A 22,250-nucleotide genomic window follows, 5' to 3' on the forward strand; every position below is an offset into this window, starting at 1 on the left:
ACCTATAAATTATATTTTTATCATAAGCAACGCAAGTTAACTTGACAAACAAATCTTATTTTTTTTATATATTATCTCTCAAATGAATACATTCATTTGTAAGGCACTGGACCACGAAGTTTAATTGCTTCAACCAAGTGAACAAGTGCAACACGAATGTGAAAAATGAGGGAGGAAGTACTTGTCCATCTCACACAAAATTAGTACAATATCAATCTGAAGTTTCTCTAAGCTGATTGGATTGATTACCTTAGAACATAAAAATTTCAAAAATTGTGACATCTCAACAAGAACACTAATAATTTCTTTCGATAGAGTACAAGATTTAAATGCAATTGGTAAAATATCTTTAAATAAGCACATGACAATAATGACTCTTTAGACATTATATTCTAGTCACTTATTTTAACAGATCTAGAATTATTTGACACATATCCTCTAAGCATTTTCATATTTTTTTAGTATTTCACTTAGTATTTGTTTTTCTTTTTTGACATTGTGCAATAAGTTGAGGATAAAATAAAATTATCATTCTCTAAAATGTAAGGATGTAATTCTTTTTTTACACCAATATTAATCAAGTCTTGTCGTGCTTGTAGATTATCCTTTGATTTGTCAAGATCTAGTAGTGTAGATATGAAATTATTACAAACATTCTTCTTCGTGCATGTCATTCAAATTATGTGGCAAAATATTGTACTCCCAATAAGATAAGCAAAAGAAAATACATTTTTTTCTTCTATTTTAACATATCATCATACCCTTCTGTTATCGAACTGGTATGCTTCCTTTACTTGCTCTTTTGGATTATATTATTCTTTTTACTAAAATAGTTTGCAGAGACTACAATTATGATAAAACTTAATTACCAATGATTCTTTGAAGTGCAGGTCTGAGTTCTTCTGTATTATCAAAGTAGTGCTTCTATTGGCAAAAAAGATGACTTTACGACAACCAACATTGATGACTCATGAAAGAAATTTTTTTACTTTTGTACGGCCATAAAAATTCAGTATTTTCAACACAACATGGATATGAAAATCTTCCTTGATTACCCCACCCGGATAACATATCATATACAAGAGAATCATAGATAGTCCATAACAATGTTACATTTGTTTTGAAAATTTGACATGTTGTATCATAACTTTGAACTCCCGATCATAATTCTTGTAACTCTTCAATTAATGTTGAAGGTAAATATCAACGTAATTAACTGAACTTCTCTCTTTTGGTATTATGGTAGACAAATATAAGATGTATGTTTCATCCCAATGCATGGAAGTAAATTATATGTAACCAAAAGTACAGGCCAAATTCTGTATGAACTGCTCATAAGTTTGAAAGGATTAAATCTATTGGTGATCAAACGTAAATGAATATTTCTTTGATCTAAAGCATAATCAGGATATAATTTGTCAAATGATTTCCATGGATCAACATCAATAGCATGACACAACACTTCATCTCTATTATAGTGTTTAGAGTGTCGTATCATATCTTCAATGGATTTTTTTTTTATTTGTAAAATCGTTATAATCTAGGTATTAATGAAAAATATCAAACAACTTTACAACTTTAGCTGATTTTTTAGGTTTTTTTTTTTTTTCTTCTAAAACTTTGTCATTCTCAACCAATCGTGATGAGCTACAAAATAGGACATGCATCTTGGTTAGTATTATCTCGTCAAAATAACATGCAATCATTGGGCAAGCATCCATCTTTGTGTACCCGATATCAAATGCTTGCAAAACGTTTTTAACCTCATGTATTTTCAGGCAATAAAAATCCTTGAGGGAAACTAATCAACAACAATTCTAACATATTGAAAGATTTTGTTATCCAAGAATGTAGATATTTTAGATGATACAAATATAATATGAAAGATAATTTTGAGAATGACTTACAACCAAGATATAATTATGCCTCTGCATCTTCAAGAAGTTTTGAAAATTTATCAGAATTATTTGTTGCATCTCTACTATAATATACATGATCACCTTCAATGTTTATTGTGACATCATTTGGATAAGGTGCATCTCTTAGTAATTTTTCCATGATATCAATCTTGGATTCTTCTTTCCAATCTAAAATTTGCTTGGAAGTAATCTCAATGCTAATTAATTTATTTATTGTAGCTACACTGACAGGATAATGCTCTTTCCCATGTCAATTTCACACGATGTGTCCACAAAAAAATCCCTTAGAGATCAAGTACATCCTAATATCTTTGAAACCATGGTACTAACTATTAATGCATATGTTGCATGGACATAAAATTTTGTCTGATGTATTTTGCTCTGACTTACAAATTCCAAGAAATTTTCGACATCTCTTTTATGTTTAGAACTCTATTTAGACTTGGTTATCCATCTCTTATTCATTAATGTTGAAAAATGAGTATTAAAATTAAAACTAGTAAATGTTGGGCATGAGATTATTGAAATAATAATAAAAATTGTAAAGCAAAGAATAGTGATTTGGAGCCAACATAGCTCAGACTAGACATTAATAAGTTATTTTGCGAATTCTAAAAAGTATATCAAATTAATTCAAGAACCAAAATCTAATTAGTTACAAAATTACACTGATAATGAAAATGATTCAATATTAGCTTTGATCATGATAATATATTAATCAATGAAAGATACTTTCACAATCTTATCACATAATCATTCAAGCAAGTAACAAATAAGCATCACAAGTATGTTAAGTATAATATAAAATAATTTTGTTACAAGAAAATAAGCTACAATGATATTTGTGTGATTTGGCCAAACCATCTAACATCCAAACCAAAACATCCCCTTGCTTAGGATTCCACTACCAACCGCCCCACTCGAAAATTGATAGAAAAATAATCACAAATTTCTTCATGGTGAGATTGTGAGTTTCGGGAAGGAGAAAAGAATGTTTGGGGAGGCAAAAGTAGAGGAGAAGGTAGCTAGTGCGCGATCCTGAAAATGAAAGGGGTGTATGCTCAGTTCGAGAGAAAAGGAAACAAATCGTGGTTTTAACCGCTTCCTTCCTATAAGAGCAGTTTTAAAAATGTCATTTTTTCGCTGCTTTTACTTTTTTTTCTTTTTTTTCTTTTTTTTTTTTTTGTAGTGAAAGCAAACCTTATGAAAGTAAAATGTGACATATAAGCAGAATGAGCAGCAAATCATATCAACAAATGTGAAAACTGAATTTAAAAACAATGTTCAAAAACATTTTTTTCTCAATAAAAAAGGAAATAAAATTACTTCTTGAGTAGATAAGCGTCAACTCACTGCTTTGAAAACAATAACAAGTTATGGAAATGAAATTACCGGAGTATATAATCATTAAGTGCTACCTATTTGTGAATGAAAACTCTTACTTCATTTTACGAGGGCAATGCTTAACCAAAGATAGGTAGTGGAATGCAGCCTGACCTCAACGCCAGAAGTTAGATATCCTCTCGAAAGCAAGTTCTACAATAACTAAGATGTCTTAACAGAACTCTTACTTTATAAATGACAGTTTGATAATTTATGGGGCCAAAGAACTCCAATGTCGATTACAACTTATTTATCAAGCATACAAATCACATGTTATTTGAGGAAATTCAAGCTACATATACAATCAAATTCTGTGTATATTATAAACTGAATCATCTTCTTATCTAAAACTATGAACATTTCTAAACCTCATCCAAAAAAAAAAAAATGCAAACACTCGTACAAAGAAACAGCTTTGAAACATATGATTCACAAAAGAACCTCTATATATTTCAATATTGAAAGAACAAAATAAACATCAAATGACCAATAGTTCATTATGAAAGAAGAACAATCAAACAATATTGAAAGTAGGTACCAAATGTAGGACTTTGGTTGTTTATGAAGGGCTCGGAAAACTCATTAGACATACCTTGGATGCAAATCGTCGGATTTGAGTTGGCGGGTATAGGGGTGTAAACAAGCCGAGCTTGAGCGAGCTCAATCTTGGCCCGTGTTCGGCTCGTGAACAGTGTGTTCGTGTTCGATTCGTATTCAGCTCGAAACCAGCTCTTTAAAATTAATTGGAAAAAATAGATGTAGAGTGTTGAACTCGAACCTGACCATCTCTGTGCAAAAAAGATGTTAAACCATATGACCACACTTGTTGTTATGATTTAAACTTAGATATAAATATATATAATATATTATTATACAAATAAAAATTATAATTTATTTATTTCGAGCTAAAGCAAGTCGAGTCATAAGAGAAAAAAGGGTTATTTGTGTTCGGCTCGTTTATAATTCGAGCTTAAAAATTTTTTTCGTGTTCGACTCGTTTACTTAACAAACAAACCAAACACAGGTTGTTTGCGAACAACGAATTTTTTTTACAGCCCCTAAATTACCCCTGTACCAAACAGTGGGGTGTTGCCCCCGCACCCCCAACCCACATAATGTAACTCCCCTGATTTGACAGATCCTTCCGCTCCACTCCGGTTGTGGGCTCTGCTCCGCTCCAGCATATATCCCATTTATGGTATATGAGTCATACCTAACAACTTGTTAAGAAATTAGAGCGAAGAAAAACAGGAATCAACACAAATCCAGAAGAACACTAAGAGATTTAACGAGGTTCGGCAAAGATGCATTTGTCCTCGGGAGCAAAGCGGTGACTTTTCTAATAATCCAGAAAAAGAGTACAGCGGCAACTAGCAGATATGGGAGGACACCAGCTCCAAATTTGTGAAGAAAGAGGGTGATGTCAAACCAAATTGAAGGGAAACTTGGGCGTCTAGAAGGCGCTTGACAAACCTCTTTGGTGGAGCTTGGAGGCAAATCATTAGAGCTAGGAGGGCGGAGATGCTTGGTGATTGGTGGAGCTATGCGGAGACCGGCGCAAATGTTGCAAAAGCGAGGAAAGTTTGAGGCTAGACTTTCTAGTGATCCAACCATTGCAAAAAGGAGGAGAGCTTGGAAGAGGAGTCGTAGGAAGTGCAAGAGAGTCACAGTTGCGGGTTAGGACAAGGGAATGGATTGCGTAAAAGAAAACGAAGGGGTTATTGATAAGCGTATGGAGGCTTAGGTGTGGTGGTTTAAACAACTATTAAAGGTCTCTTTTAACAATGGTTTGAAAACCACTGCAAACTTATGTTGCTAAAAACACATTTTTTTATAGTGAGTACAATATCCATCGAATAGTCACCAGAAATTTAGAATTGGTTGTCACTGGATGTTGAAAATTGAATGTTATTTTCTGCGAACCTGAAGCAATGTTGGCCAACCAATGTCCAATGATCTAAGAAAATGTACATTGACAAAGTATGATAGTGTGTTAAGATTTGGACATTGAGTAATGTTAGGAGTTGGATGTTGGTGAATGATAGTCAACTATTAACATCAAATGATGTGGGCCAACAAGCAGCACTAAAAAGTGATAGAAGACGACATGAGTCAAATGCTTGCAAGAAATGGTCACTAGGGGTGTAATGTGATGATCTTCAACAAACATCTAATGTTGTGGTCCACAAGTATCAATGAAGGGTGATTATACAACAACAACAAATTCTTAATCCCACTACGTGGGGGTTGGCTACATGAATCTTTTTTCTCCATTGTGCCCTATTTAGTCTCATATTAATGAAAGGTGATTATAGCCATAAAATGGATGTCAATCAAATGTGGACATCACTGTCCAGGAAATTCCAATAAGTGGATTTCTGTTGTTGTTGAGCGATACGCATTAGTAAAATATGATGACAAACATCAAGAGTTGGATGTTTGTAAATGTTGGGAGTGAGATGTTAGCAAACATTTGGTAGCGATCCAACAAGTGTTGATGAAGGGTGACTACTCGTGTCTGGTGTTAGACTTCAATGATCATCAAGAGTTTAACACCATAGTTACCAATACAAAATATGGTGACAGGAATCAAAAGCAGACTCCAGTTAGTGAATGTTGGTTAATGATTGACAATTGATGATGTAGGTGATGAATGGCATTGGGAGTAGGATGTAAACAAAGAAAGTTGGTCGACGAACGTCAATAACTGACCAAAAACAATTACTACCATTAGTAAGACGTTGATTGAGAAATGTTAGTCAATGAACATTAGTCAACATAGTTAAGAGGTGATTGGCATTAGTAGTAGGATGTTAGTTGGCATGCATTGGTTCGAAATCAGGCAACACCAAACAACAAACATCTAATATTTCTATGAACACTGTGATGGTCATCTAGTGACTCTAAAAAGAATCAGAGCTTCTAAATTTTCTACAACTCCAAAGTGCTCAAAGTTAAACATACTAAAAAAAGAGAGAATAACATAGGTTTATTAATATATTTTAAGGGAAACGTTCAACCCATGTCTAGAATTATCCTAGAATGTTTCTTATTTTATTAGATTGAATCCTTACCTAATAGAAGAATGATGAAAAAATCCCATTTGCGGGCTAGTAATCAACCCGTTTGATCCATGGGCAAGTAGCCCATTGGCTAATGACATGGACTCAACAATAGTAAAGTCTCCAATTGATGAACATAAGGCGCCATCTTGAAGGTTTATATAAAATATTATGCGACCTAACTAGTTAGTAAATAAAATAACAATGTTGGGCAGCTTTAAGACTAATTGAAGCAATAATCAAAAAGTCTTACGAAACGAATTTAAAGCTTGCGAAAACCGATGATTGAAATTTGCCATTTTTTAGGAGTTCTACCTCTTAATGTAAATCCAATGCAACAAATAACTTGTGATTTACTCCTTTATTGAGGTTGCAATCAAAAAGGAAAGTTTAGATCTTCAAATCCTCCCTCCAACAAACTGCATGTGATCTAGGCAATTTCATCACACTCTATGAACTTTTTGTGACTGCTCGTGATGAAAGATTGCAAAAGACGACCATCCAAGCAGCTAATTAAGTAACGGATAGCAACAATAGTGGCAGTGACTAAATGAGTAAGAGGATGAGAACAGAACAAGAGTCAAGAGTTTGTTTAAATGAATGTAAAAAATGTGGGCCCCATTTAGAAAAAAGTTTCAGTTAATTTTGGCAATTTTCATGTCTAAACAAATTTGTATCGATGTGATTTAAACATTTTTGGAATCGTCTTAACAAAGTGCTTATTTTGAGTTTAGGCAAATAAAATTCAAATTCAGCTTTGCTTTTAAATATTTTTAAATGTTATTAATTATTCTTTTGGGCTTGCTTTTTAGGTCATGTAGACTCAAATTAGAATGATTTTGATATTGGCTGAATCATCTCATAGAATTAGTCATGTAGATTATAAGTTTGATGAGATATAGCTGGTGTGATTCTCGAAATATTTTTTTCATTTTCTACACCATAATTTGATTATTTTTTATCCAAAGAATTGTGTAAAAATTTGTGCTTGATCAGATCAATTTAATAAGCCATGGCAAGTAATAAATAATTAATTATTTATATAAGCTAATAAGGGATTAATCATATATTTAATCCTACCATTTAGGTTTAGTTAGTGTCAATATAATTTAGGCTCAAATCTATGATAAATTGATTTATTAACAAAAGTATTAAATAACTAAATATTCACATATGATAATTAGAAAGTATTTAGTATTTTAATTAAGATCATAAGGATTTAATTTTGTTAATTTCAAGAACTAAACATAGGATAATTAATCAATATCAATTAGCCAAATTAATAGATAATTAAATATTCACTTAGGATAATTAGCCATTCATTTTGGGTATTTATTGGAATATTAAAATTATTATTAGGATTTAATTATAGTAATTAATCTAAGAAATTTAATCTGTTCTTTAATTAGCAGAGTAATCAGTTACTACCTGTTTGTTTAACTTAATTAAGTATTACTTAAGATAAAATATGTTAACTAATTCTAAATTTGACTAGTCAAGGATAATATAGGATTAAACTAGGCTAATTTAAGATTTGGTTAAAATATTATGTGACCTGACAAGTTAGTAATTAAGGTAATAATATTGGGTAGCTTTAACACTAATTGATACAATAATAAAAAATATTATGCTAAGTGCTAAATTAAACTTACTACTTATTTGTTATGTTAATAAATGCTGATATCAGACTATGGATTGAATAAACGTAATGCAGCTAATCGCATAAATTACTTCATTTATAAATAGATTATCTGAAGTGATCAATAATAAAAAAATAATTAAAATTATGACTGGATTATATTCATGACATGAGCTATCTAGTAGATCCATCAAGGCAGCTCAACTACAGTGCTCATCTAAGTACCTGGACAAGGTGATGAATTAACACTAATCGACCAAGGCAGCTCGAATAACTAGCTCAGAGAATGATTTTGATATTGTATTAATAATTAATAAATGTTATTAATTATTCTTTTGGGCTTGCTTTTTAGGTCATGTAGACTCAAATTAGAATGATTTTGATATTGGCTGAATCATCTCATAGAATTAGTCATGTAGATTATAAGTTTGATGAGATATAGCTGGTGTGATTCTCGAAATATTTTTTTCATTTTCTACACCATAATTTGATTATTTTTTATCCAAAGAATTGTGTAAAAATTTGTGCTTGATCAGATCAATTTAATAAGCCATGGCAAGTAATAAATAATTAATTATTTATATAAGCTAATAAGGGATTAATCATATATTTAATCCTACCATTTAGGTTTAGTTAGTGTCAATATAATTTAGGCTCAAATCTATGATAAATTGATTTATTAACAAAAGTATTAAATAACTAAATATTCACATATGATAATTAGAAAGTATTTAGTATTTTAATTAAGATCATAAGGATTTAATTTTGTTAATTTCAAGAACTAAACATAGGATAATTAATCAATATCAATTAGCCAAATTAATAGATAATTAAATATTCACTTAGGATAATTAGCCATTCATTTTGGGTATTTATTGGAATATTAAAATTATTATTAGGATTTAATTATAGTAATTAATCTAAGAAATTTAATCTGTTCTTTAATTAGCAGAGTAATCAGTTACTACCTGTTTGTTTAACTTCATTAAGTATTACTTAAGATAAAATATGTTAACTAATTCTAGATTTGACTAGTCAAGGATAATATAGGATTAAACTAGGCTAATTTAAGATTTGGTTAAAATATTATGTGACCTGACAAGTTAGTAATTAAGGTAATAATATTGGGTAGCTTTAACACTAATTGATACAATAATAAAAAATATTATGCTAAGTGCTAAATTAAACTTACTACTTATTTGTTATGTTAATAAATGCTGATATCAGACTATGGATTGAATAAACGTAATGCAGCTAATCGCATAAATTACTTCATTTATAAATAGATTATCTGAAGTGATCAATAATAAAAAAATAATTAAAATTATGACTGGATTATATTCATGACATGAGCTATCTAGTAGATCCATCAAGGCAGCTCAACTACAGTGCTCATCTAAGTACCTGGACAAGGTGATGAATTAACACTAATCGACCAAGGCAGCTCGAATAACTAGCTCAGAGAAACAACTCGGCCACCAGGCACACATAGAGAACTGAGGTGGGTTCTTACAAACAACTAAAATGACTTCAGCAAATTACCTCTGCGTTGCCTCAATCGACATACGTGTTACTTAAAATGAAGTGCGCGAGAACAAATACTAAAGTGGTAAACCCTTAACAAAGAGAGGCGTAAAAGAGATTATAATAATGGGAATGTAGGAAAAGATATATCAACATGGGGCATAAGGCAGCTAAGCCATATAGTGAATGAGCTAGAGGAAAAATAAATTAGGTATTTCTTGATATATGTATTATTATGACATGTAATATATCTCAGTTCAGCCCGTTATAAATATGGATGACAACTACAATGTAAAAGGACCCTTCTTCTTGAATATTGAAGCCACTCATTTCTTCTAATTTTGTACCACTATTCTTTGTGCCCGCTATCTTTTCTAGCTTTTTCTTGTTGGTATGAATCCATGGATCCAACAAAAATATTCATTAAAATTAATTAGGATAATTGCTGATTAATTAAATTAAGTAAAAATAAACTTTGAATGCATAATCAACAAAAGATTAAACAAAGTAAAAAATTTGTCAACCCTTGAGTTCCTTAAATGATTCATTATTTGGATTGACTTAGCAATTGGGATTCATTAATTCCAACAAAATTCTAGGTTTAGCAAATTCCAGATATTAAGAAGCCCCTTAAAGTTCTTTAACTATATTTACATCAAATCCAACCTAGTTCTACAATCAAGGAGAAAAAACATTCACTTGTTGATGTGATCTAGATCACCAAAGAAAGCTCAGAATATAAAAATCAGTGTTTGATGCAGCTAAAAGGGCCTAAACATGAGTGGAATTTCTAGCCAAATACTGCAACTTTAAACAGTCGAGTTGAACCATATATATTTTCCAATTCATTCTTGTTATTTCTAACTTGAGCCAAAGCTCTCCAATTTTAGCATTCCCTCGTTGAATTTCTCTGATCTGATTCTGCGCAAATCATTCATTCCCGTCCTTTTCTTTTCTAAAACAAAACCCTCCATCCATGATCCAGCACGGAAAGCACTCATCAATCCAAAAAATAAGCATTGATCAAATCACTACTACTGAAAGAGAAATTTAAACTGAAGAAACTGACATTCATACCAGCGACGGAGTAATTGTTCTCCGGTGAAGCGAACAGGAAAGCATCAGCTTCAGCTATTTTTCTGCGGAAAGCCTCGACGACAGGAGGGTAAGTACCGTTAACCTCAAGATCAGTGTTGATCAATGGAAGCTCAGAGATGTCCACGTGCTCGATCTCTATCCCCTCAATAGACCGCTCGCAGAGTTCCACAGCTTCAAGATAGAACAAATAGATTCACAGATTTAGATATCCAAAAAGAAGGAGAGCAAAGGAAGAAAGGCAAGGTGAGAAATAGAGAGATGCCGCTTCGAATGAGTCCGCTGTTGAAGGAAGCTCTGCGAAGAGAACCGCTTATAGCCACCACCTTGATTGGTGGTTTCGCCGCCATGGCCAACGATCACTTCTCTCGCCGCCGGCTCTGGGCGACAATTAATGAACCAAATATAAATAAGAACAGATGTTGACGACAAAACTCTCTTAGAGAAATTATTCGATCACCCCAATGGAAAATTAAAAAAAATAATAATAATAAAAGTAGGGCTCACGAAAATACATTCATCGGCGGTTGAGATCGCGATCACCCCAATGGAAAATTAAAAAAAATAATAATGATAAAAGTAGGGCTCACGAAAATACATAACACTTGTATGAAATAATTTTTTCATATAATAATACAAACTCTAGCATAATTATATGATATATTATTTAATAATAACATATTACAATTTAATGTTAATATATGTTTTAATTTAATATAAATTTTAGTTATTTTAATTTTAATAAAAAAATTACTTATAATGTATACATTATCTTATTTAATTGTTGTAAAATATTTTAATTCCTTAAAGTGGAACTAAATGCTGAAATGAGAAAACGCATTACACATGTGTATATCACCCCAATTTTATTTATTTAGATGTCTATCCTAAATGAGGCATGTGGAAATCTGATGGCGGAAATTTTCCAAGGGAACATACATACCGTTCAATTCTTATGTATTTACATATATAATTGATGTGTGTTAGAAAGTCTACCGTCATAGAGTGATTACTTAACATTTTAGTGTGGTACGAGACTCCAAACTCCAGCACATAATTAGATAATAAAAGAGAAGTGAGAGGAAAAACCTCGATTTTTACTTGGAAAATTCTGTAAATGAGAAAATCACGAGGTCTAACCCAATTGAAATGATCCACCATGTAATTTTGAGTAAATGGGTTCACTATTCTCTTGATTTAGAGAAGATTGAGCTATAAGGGTTGATAATGGTAGTTCATTGATAATACATTTATTCTAACTATAATGAATGTAGTTTTCGATGATAAGTTGACTATAAGGGTTGTAGTCGATTGTTATGGAGGCAATTGTCGTCGTGAATGTTATAGATAATGGTCGTAGTGTCGGCTTGTTGTATAGGTTGTAGTTGAAATTCATAAAAGTAGTTGGACATGTGCTTCTGAAACGTCGGTTGGCCACAAAGGTTGTAGTAAAAAGCTACAAGAATTGTGAGTCATGTAGGTCATAATTGGTCACATTGACCAGCCCGTAGGCTGTAGGGGCCAGAGTCGAATGTTGCACTAATTATGAACCACATAAGTCATAATTGGTCATATAGCTATAGTGATGAGCTATGACGATGTTCGTGGGTCGCATGAGCCTAAGTTGGGAGCTACATGAGCTATGAAAAGTTGGAATTGGAAAGTTTTTGGGCATCTTTATGATATTGTTTCCAACGCTGAAGAAAAGGTTAATTCTTCGGAGCTAAAAAACTATAATAATGGTAGCAGTTGGGATGTTTTGATGCAACATCAATGAGCTATGTGATGTTAATAAACCGTAAGGGTAGGAGTCGGGAGCTACACAAATTGTGTATCATGTAGGTCGTAGCTGGTCACGTGGGTCATAATGGTGAGTTGTGATGACGTCAGTAAGCCACGAGAGCTGGAGTCAGGAGAGCATAAGCTATGTGCTGCATAGATCGTAGTTGGTCATGTAGGACATAGTGATGAGTTGTGATGACGTTTCGTTGGCCATGAGGACCAGAGTTGAGAGCCTCAATCGTTGTGCACCATGTAGGTCATAGTATTGAGCTTTGATGACGTTTGTAGGTCGTGAGAGAACACGGGTTGTGTTCCACATAGTCCATAGTGGTGAGCTATGTTGATGTACGTAGGCCGCAGGGGTGGAGTCTGAAGCTGCATGGAGGGAGCTCTAAGAGTGAAGAAAGTCACCATCTTTGGGATGTATTTATTACACCGTCTTCAGAATGTGTCGTTGTACCGTAAGTGAGGTCTGTTGTTGCTTTGTGATGTTCATCGGGGTTTTCCAGTACATGCTTTGACTTCACAAGGTACTTTGCTACAAGAAACAGGTGGCAATCAATGATGGTCGATTATAGCTAGCGGTAGTTGGAGGTGTATGGGGTCAAATTTGGTTGAAGAAAGTGACAACTAGAGTTGACCAGATCTGCGGTGTAGGATGTTGAGTTGCAGCTCCCTCTTTTGCAGACTCTGGTCTTTCTCATGCCTAAGGTCCAAGTCTCCTTCTCATGAGGGCGGTAAGGCTTAATTTATAGAGTACAAGTTACAAATAATGAAGGAATTTGGGCCACTCTTGATCGAACAACCGAGAAAAATCCCCTTGATTGGACAGTGTTCGTTGGACATTTTAATGCCTTGATGATGTTAGGATTGAGCGATCTTGGGTTCATTGGACTTGTCTTGCCTAGACACTCGATTAGTTATATGTTTGTCAAATTTGGGATCTATTTGACCTTTCAACTATGCTTGGAAAGCTTACAAAGCATTTTACTGGCTTGATCGTGATTTGACTAAAATTGGACCGATTATGATATAGTTGGGTCCGTCTCTTCAAACTAGATGAATTTTGGTCGAAGTTTAAGCATTTTGTTGTTAAAAAAGCTGCTTTGAGATGTGTCTCACATGCATTGAGATTCGTGTTGGATGATAGAAATTTTTTTATAGTATATCAGTTGTCCCATATTTTTTGGCAAGACCAATTTTGTAGTTCGAAAATATCAAAATCTAGAGCACTTTATATTTTCATGATATATTAAAACAATATTGATTAATGATTTAAGTGTTATGCATGTAAATATATAGATTTTGATGGTGTATCAGTTACCCCATTAATTTTTAGCAAGTCCAACTTAAATTATTTTCTTCTTTAATTAGTTTTAAGTTGACCTTAACATTTTTTGAATAATTATTTTTTGAATTATTTATTTTTAAATTAGCTTAAAGTTATTTATAATGTTTTTAAGTTAGTTTTAAGTTATTTAATTTACATTTAAGTTATTTTAAAGTCCCTAAAAGTTTTAAACCAAATATACTCACAAATGATAAGCATTTAATTAAAATGTTCACAAGAAGAACCTGCATGTGAGAGGTTCCCCTCCTTCCTTTATTTTATTTTGTTTCATTTTCATTTATTTATATATGGAAAGAACTACACATGATATATGAAGATCATGAAACATGACATATGCGTGGGTTGGACCACATATGAAACATGAATTAAACTAGACCATACATGAAACATGAATTAAAGTTGACTACACATGAAACATGGAGTATAGAATGAAGTTAAATTTGGTTAGGATCATGTTAGGTTAAGCTTCGACTAGAGTTGAGCTAGGTTGAGCTAGGGTTAGGCTAGGTTGAGTAAGGGTTGAGCTGGGTTCAGTTAGGGTTGAGTTGGGTTCAACTAAGGTTGAGCTGGGTTCGGTAAGGGTGAGCTAAGTTCAACTCGGGTTAGGCTAGGTTTAGCTAGGGTTGGCTAAGTTGGGTTAGGATTTGAGTTAGGTTAGGCTAGGTTGGTTTAGGGTTTGGGTAAGGTTAGGTTAGGGTTAAAGCAAGGTTGGGCTAGGTTGGGTTCAGACTAAGTTGGGTTCGAGCTAATCGAAGTCTGAACCAAACCTAAGACTAACCTAATTATTTCATTTCATTGGTTTAAAAAAAAACAAAATACAAAAAAACTAAAATACAAAGGAGAAAAAAGACTTATCGGAACGAAGCCAACCACCGAGCACACCACCGAAAGCAACGCAGGAAGAGGAGGAAGGACAATCATAAAATCACTAGAGAGGTAGTGTCGGTCATTTTTTATAATGATTTAGAATATATATAATTTTGGTTTTGAAAGTAGCATTGAAAATGAGATCATATAGATCTCATTCATTTAATAGTTTAGATAGTTGAGCACGATACTACAAGTGATACACCACCCCGAAAGGTAAGCACACAACTTGTTAGTAGGCTTAACCATTTAAACTACAAAATTTATGACATTTTTTCAGTCTGAACACTTTGTGACCGACAATTTCCCTACCTAATACAAAGATTAGATAGGGTTTATATTACCTGGATTCCTAATTCCCTATAGAGATAGACCTTTATATTTAATTATATCTTAAATAATTAAAGTCACTTAAAAAAACTCTCGATTAACATCAGGGGTTTCGTCTTCAAGAAATCAAAGTTAAGTTTTCACGATTGTTTGTAAAAAGTCAAATGGAAGGGCTCAATTTGGAACAGTTATTTTCGGAATCCAAAAGAGTGAATAGTAGGAGATATCGAAGATATTGAAGAAGCCTCGGTGACATCTAAAATTAATATATAGTTTGGATTTACATTTTTGAAAGAGATAATATAATTTTTCAATCGTGCAATTTATTAGAATTTGAGAATTATATTTACACGACATATGCAAAATAGCCCAAGAAGACAGGAGAAGTTATGTGTACCGAACAACCGCCTCAGAAGCCTAAAAAGTGTTTAGGACTTATATTCACACGACATACGACCGTACAAAAGTCTAAAAAACGTGATGATTTACGTTGTGCAAGAAGAACAACCTCGAAGTCCTAAAGGGTTTAAGTTGTTTAAGACTATCAAAAAATTCTACTGAAGAACATCCTTCACTTCATGTTATAGTTTCGACCATCGTCCGAAGATTGTCCACTGCTCGATCGTGCATCACCTTGTTACGAGAAAAGAGGAGAGAAGTGAACTATGCTTAGAACGGTTTATCCCAAGTCCTTATTTTTATTTAGTGTGATCTTGTGCAAAGTGTTTTGGAATAATTTTATTTTATGTTAAGCGACACCGGTTAAGATCTCATGGTTCTATCATCCCGGCATGACTGTTAATTTTGGATTTACTTGGTCTAAATAAGTTGTTTGACTCATTTAAACTGGATGATTCTACTTAGCAACCGTAGGTTACCTCATTCGAGATATTCTCGTAAATCCAAAAAAAAGGTAAATTATTATGATCTTATTATTAATTTATTAAAGTTTTAAAACATTATTTATGATTAAAAAAAACTTGTTATGAAATTTTGAAAAGGTGTTGAAATTAAAAAAAAAGTATGTTGACTTTGCATTATAAGGTCTCAATCCTATACATATTTTCTACATTTGCTATTCAAGAGTGTTATAAAAATATGCTAGAAGCATAGTAAATAATAGCAAAATAATAATATTGCATGTATGACAGAGCATATGTAGTGAAGTGCAGTAAATAACAAGAGAATAACTTTGCAGGTATAAGGAAATATGAACAGGAAAGAGCAGTAAAAAAAGAAAAGCTCAGTGCATACCTGTGGACTCTGACAAAGCTTAAAAAAGAATTGCAATTAGGTAGCACAAGTGTATATAACAAAATTAAGCCAATAGTTGCAATTTAAATATAAAAGAAGACTTTAAACACGCATGTTTTCATAAAAAGTTAAGTGATAAGCATATGGAAACTTAGAAAGCGGTATAAGAATTTAGATTGGGGACGGGCTAAGCTTTAGACTTCTAATTTGTTATAATCCCACAGGCAACCTAGGCATTGAAGTTTATATATCAATATTGAATAGCAGCTACCAGCAAAACACTCTAAAAACACTTTGGGCAACTTTGAATCCCTATTACCTGAATGACAAATGAACATGTAACAGGTAAGCCTTTCCGATCATATGTGTTATGTATCTGTAATGTAGTATTTCTGTAGCATTGTAATTTCAAGATTTTCAGCAACCGATGTTATAAAGCTATAGTTCACAAGTCATTCAAGATTGGGGTTAAAGCTTCCAATAGCCTAAAGAAATGAGAAGGGCAGCTACTAATCAATTATTGGTTTAAAAGTTTCAGCTATATAAGCATGAATATAGTTTTACATCATCGGCCTTTAACCCCAAATCGTCCAACTTATAGCATCGGTCGATGCTCCATATAAATATCCAATCATAGAAAGAGATGAAAAAAGAATAGTGTTCAATTTATAATTTAAACCGGCCTCATATCACGGGACTAAATCATGCGGGCAAAGAAGATATTTCCTCAAAGAGGAATTATAAATTGCCTCATCGCCCATGTCTAGACCCAATATAAAATATTATAGTTTAGAGAAATGTTTCCCACACATAATTTCTGCACCACATGATGACATAGTAGAACATAATGCCAACAACAAATTCCCAAAAAAGAACTTATAATGAATGCTAAATCTGCTACATTGTAGTAGGCGTTCAGATCTCCCTTTGTCATGGCAAATGCACAATGCTTTCACACATTATGGTAACAGTTAAGAACCATCAAAGAGAAGAAGAAGAAGCTTTATTTCTGTACACTCAGCTCAAGACTAAAGTTTCGAAAAAAAATCTTGATAACTTAACTTTCCCGGATAAGGATGGGAAAACTGAATCACATGAATCACAAAAGATCATCACAAAAGATCTGCAAACATTTAACAATAAAGCAACACATCTACACTTTTTAAGCAAATATGCGCCAATCATTGATATTTAAAAACACACGTAATGAATAGATTTGACCATAGGAAATACCAATTACGCGAGATCCGATGGTATTTGGCCATAAACCACCTCATCTTTCAAAAGTAAATAAACGCCAACCATTCACATTTGGTAACATCCTAAACTGAATAATATGGTGCAAAAACTCCAGGATTGAAAAATGGTTCGGTGAAATCCACCCACATAACAAAACCGATCCCCAAAATAAAGCTTCAAAAATAACAAAATGCTAAGAAGGTTGCTAGAGGAGCACCAATCAATTCTTGATACATCACCTGCCATTATTAGAGGAGAAAATGACTCAAGCATGCCAAAATGTCAATTTTTCCTAACAATCATCATCACCGCATGATGCTTTGCATTGCAGAGTAAAGCACACTTCCAAGTGAACTTTTAAAGACATTGGCTACACTAAGAGAAATTCAATTGGTTTAATAAATAAAATAGTAATGCAGCAATTCTCAAGGTAGACGCAACAAGCCTTCATGCTTGATTTGTAAAATCCCCAACACCACTAAGTATGGAGTTTCACTAAAAACTAATATAGAGCTCAAAACAACTACTCAGAGCTGCACTTTTCCCATACCAACTTCAATCATTTGACAAATATATATATATATATATATACAGCTTAAGCTCAAAGTCATTCAATGCTTCGGCATCACTTCCCTCAATGAAGAACAAGAATGGGAATCTAAAAATAAAATGAAGGAAGATTTACGAACATGCCACTAAATTCTTATGCTTTTAACTTTCATAAGGTCCACCTTGTTTAATGACAGCCCAACAAAGTAGAATTCAGTAAATTTCAGTAGGACTAAAACCTGAAAACTGCTAAATCCCAAAAACCAGTTTGCTGTAACAGCAATTAATTTCTGTTAATAGGATATCAAGCAACCTTTTATTATCTTTCGATCCATCCTCGGAATCATAACATGGCTACGCGGGTTGCCTTGAAATTGCCAAACCCCGCTCAAGGCCATCCTCGATGTATTGGCCATTCAAAAAAATTTTTATGCTATATTCCCCATAAATTTTGGATATTCCAAAATTTCATTGTTTTTTTTTTTTTCAAATAAACTGAGGTGCATCATGCAGCATATAAAGTCAGTTATCCCTCCCTCTTAACTTATACATTTACATATCTCACACCTAAACTTTCATATTTACACACATAGCACTTTGCACAACTCACAGATGGGACCAGAACAGTTCATGCTCTCGAAGGCTGGTTGGTAGCAAGATTTAGGCAGGATTTATAAAAGAATGAAACTAAATATTTCCAAACAGCAAAAAATAAAGACGACTTCACAAGGCTGTTTGTTAGCAGGATTTATAAATCCTGCCATACAGCAAAAATGACAACTTCAAATCCTGCAGGATCTTAAATCCCGTTTCACCTCCGTTTTATCTTAAATCCCGAAATTAGGAAAACTCAATGGAAGATGGATTTACTGGATTTAGAGAAGCTGATGCGGGCGTAGAAGGGGGGCAGTAAGGAAGAGAAATACCAGGGTTAGTCGGGAGAAGAGGTATGGAAAGGGAGATATGCCAGAGTTTTGGTGAGCTTTGTACGAGCCATGATCCCGTCGTTACCTTCCCGGAGAGCTCCAGTTGCGACTGTACTGCGAGGGCTTCGGGCCCCGGAGGAGGAGGAAGGGGAATGTAGGGGATGGTTTCCAGCGAAACCGTGAGTCGGGAAGCGTGGTGTTTTTTTTTTTTTTTTTTTTTTGAGAAGGAGAGAGGCTCGGCCGAATGATGAGAGCAGTTAGGGCATGCCGGGCATGCCGATGGGAGGAGAGCCATTGTCTGGGGGATAACGGCTAGGGTTCTCCATCGAACGGGTGAGGCCAGAGAGCCGTTGTGAGGGTGTCGTGAGGCTTTTTAAAGGAAATTTCTCTTCTTCTTTTTTTTTAATTTAGTTCTTTCTTCTTCCCTTTTTTTTTTTTTAATTTTAACTTAAATCTCTCGATTTATGTGATTTTTGTGCGTGCATGAAATCATGACAATATGAGTGTCTTTCTAAAGTAAAATTAACGTTCTGAAAGCACACGTGTTGTCTGTTTTGTCATCGGGATCATTTGGACAAGTTTGTCCATGATCGGGTCAATTTGAGTTTGACCCGTGCAAATGCGATTCGTCGAGCCAATTAGAGTCGTCTAACGAGAAAAATGTTGACCTGTCCTCGCCTAAGCGACGATCAAAGTCAAGCAGAACGGTCTGAGCAACGAGGCGCCCAACCCATGTCGAAGGGTCTCGAATTCGCATTATGAGTGTTTTCATTTCATTTTTTAAATTTGATTTTGATTTCGGATGGTGAATTATGTGTGGATTATGGTTTTTATGTGTATTGTGTAAATTGTGGTGTTTTGAAGAATGAAAGCTCCCAAGCCCAAAAGATCTTCCTAGTGTACTTTTAATCCTTATAGGACCCTGCCTTAACTTTCAACATGTTGGTTTTAATCGACTCAACTAGAAATCGAAGATTTGAAACCACACATGAGACTTAAGGGGAGTCAAGGAATGGTTTGAATTTATAAGTGGGGGTGGGTCCCATTGCTAGTAGTCCTCTAGGAGAGTTAACAAGAAAGTTCTATGGCTAAATCTTAAGTTCTAGGAGAAGAATTTTGACCTCACCAAAAATGAGGTCAACAGGTAGGAGGAGTGTGTGTGATGGACTGTGGAGAGGGGGGTATTTATAGGAGTCGAGGAGCTAGGGGTTGACAAAAAGAATAATTAGCTCATACGGATCAACCTCAATAACTGTTGATTAGAGCAAGGTTCATCCCTCTTGGTTGTCATTGGATGAAGCGAAAGTAATTGAAGGCCCCTTAAATCACAAATGGAGCTCCGACAAATCGTCAATAGTGAAACGGTGCATCGATTTACCATAATTGAGCGGGAAAGACCACGGATTGTCGGCGTCGCGAGTGTGTCGACCAGTGGTTTGTGGGCAGTACCGATAACCAGAGCGAGTGTGTCGCTCAGCAGTGCACCCGCACTAATTACTATTGAGGAGCAAGGGTGTCGCATTGGTTTGTGGGCAACAATCTTGTAAGCAGTCACGGGTACACTGAATGGTGGCGCGAGGAGTCGATACCTGGAGAGGCAAGGACACACCTTTTCTTCGCACGGGTGAGCCTCTGGCACCTTATGAAGCTCGGACATTCCTCCTTGTAGGTGCGGGGGTGCTAGAGGAGTCGTAGGGGCGTTCATGCTTCACCTAGAGACCCAGGTGCACCCAGGGAGTGAATTTTAGGTCATGTTGGCCAAAATGACAACCTCAGTCCATCTAAGAAAGAAAAACTCATGGACTTTAGTAATATAGTTGGTTTTGATCAAATTAGTCTCTAAGACAATAAAATTTAGGTCAACATGTGGGTGCACAACACGAAAAATTGAAATTTATAACGAGAGCTCAGTTGCACTTTAAATTGGTCAAATTTGATGTTCACAACTCAAATTGATTATATGTTGAGTTTGAAGAAGATTTGAATTAGTTTTGAGGGTAAAATCATAATTATCATCCAAAGGATTGTGCGCTAAATGAGCTTCAAAATAGAGTTTGATTTCGGCATGAAGGGGCTCGTTTAAAAGATTTCAATGATCCAAACACATTCATGGAGTTTACTTTCCAAAATCAAGCTCCATTGAAAAATTTTACATAAAATAATTTTTTATGCACAAAAAGTTACCACACCAAATTTCACATAAAAAAGACATCTGATATCCACTGAAATCTATTTCAAGCTATCATAAGTTGATAATGAATTATATGTAGCTTTATTAGAAAATTCCAAGCACTATAAGGACCTGTGCAGAGAACAATGATTTCATAGCTTAAAAATGATAATTTCATTATATTTTCTCATCGAGCTGCATTTCGATTATTTTAAGATATAATTGAAGTTGATTATATTTGATTTCAATTTGACATGTTTTCTTTCAAGTCTATTTTAAATATTTGAGTGAATGAAAGGTAAGGTGAACATCATGGACTATTAATGAGTTCAAAATGTTGTCAATCGTTATTAATTGTGTATGTTAAAGTAGTACCTATGCATAGAAATAAGAATGACGACTGTCCTATTTCTCAACTCTTACATTATTGGTGTTGTATTTTGGCAATCTCAAAATAGTTTTTAACAAATAGCAATAACAACCCAATATAGAGATAGGGATAATTAAATTATTAATTATTAACCACTTTATAAAAAATATTTATTAGACATTAGATTTCCAATATTAGTTGAAGAAGTATATATCAAGCCACTATAATGCTCCCTTGTTACTCAATACTATGTTGCCAAGGTGTAATAGTATATGAAGTAATGGTTTTAGTGACCCTACTGTTTATTTCAAAATAAGTTGTATTGAGGACTAAAACAACAATCAACTTATAAGACATGAATTTGGTAATCTTAGCATAAATATGAGGACTAAAACAACAATCAACTTATAAGACATGATTGGCTTCAACGACATGAATTTGGTAATCTTAGCACAAATAATTAAATGATATTCATAAATGATTACATTCAACCAAAAACAAAATGAAAGTCAAACTTTTTATAAGGAAATTTTTGATGTTCTATTGGAGATCATAAGTTAAAATTCAAGAGGGATTCATTTAATATGAGTTACTTGAAAATATAGTCTTTCAAAAGAAGATGGAACTATAGTATAATTTGAATTAATAGTTCATTTTTAATACAATGTACATAAGATGATTGACTTGAATAGAAGTCATTTAATGTTCTTTTCTTCACAATATAAGTGGTAGTTAAAATTTTCTTCTTCTAACTCCTTCATAACTTATCCTAGCAACACTCTTAAATTGT

At 33.7% G+C, this 22,250-nt stretch overlaps 1 protein-coding gene across 1 annotated transcript in view; it reads right to left on the reverse strand.

Moving 5' to 3' along the window:
• The window catches only part of LOC110028170 (NADPH:quinone oxidoreductase-like), a 37,698-nt gene extending 18,586 nt beyond the window's left edge, over positions 1-19,112 (reverse strand). The window contains exons 1-3 of the mRNA XM_020729914.1: positions 18,921-19,112; positions 10,888-11,002; positions 10,605-10,796 (exon numbers count right to left, since the gene is read on the reverse strand). Of these exons, the coding sequence (XP_020585573.1) occupies positions 10,605-10,796; positions 10,888-10,972 (277 nt within the window). The 5' untranslated portion in view covers positions 10,973-11,002; positions 18,921-19,112. The remainder of the gene's footprint in view (positions 1-10,604; positions 10,797-10,887; positions 11,003-18,920) is intronic.
• Positions 19,113-22,250: the final 3,138 nt, after the last annotated feature.

This window comes from Phalaenopsis equestris, unplaced genomic scaffold (genome assembly GCF_001263595.1).
Source record: "Phalaenopsis equestris unplaced genomic scaffold, ASM126359v1 Scaffold000499, whole genome shotgun sequence".
Classification (NCBI taxonomy): Eukaryota; Viridiplantae; Streptophyta; class Magnoliopsida; order Asparagales; family Orchidaceae; genus Phalaenopsis; species Phalaenopsis equestris.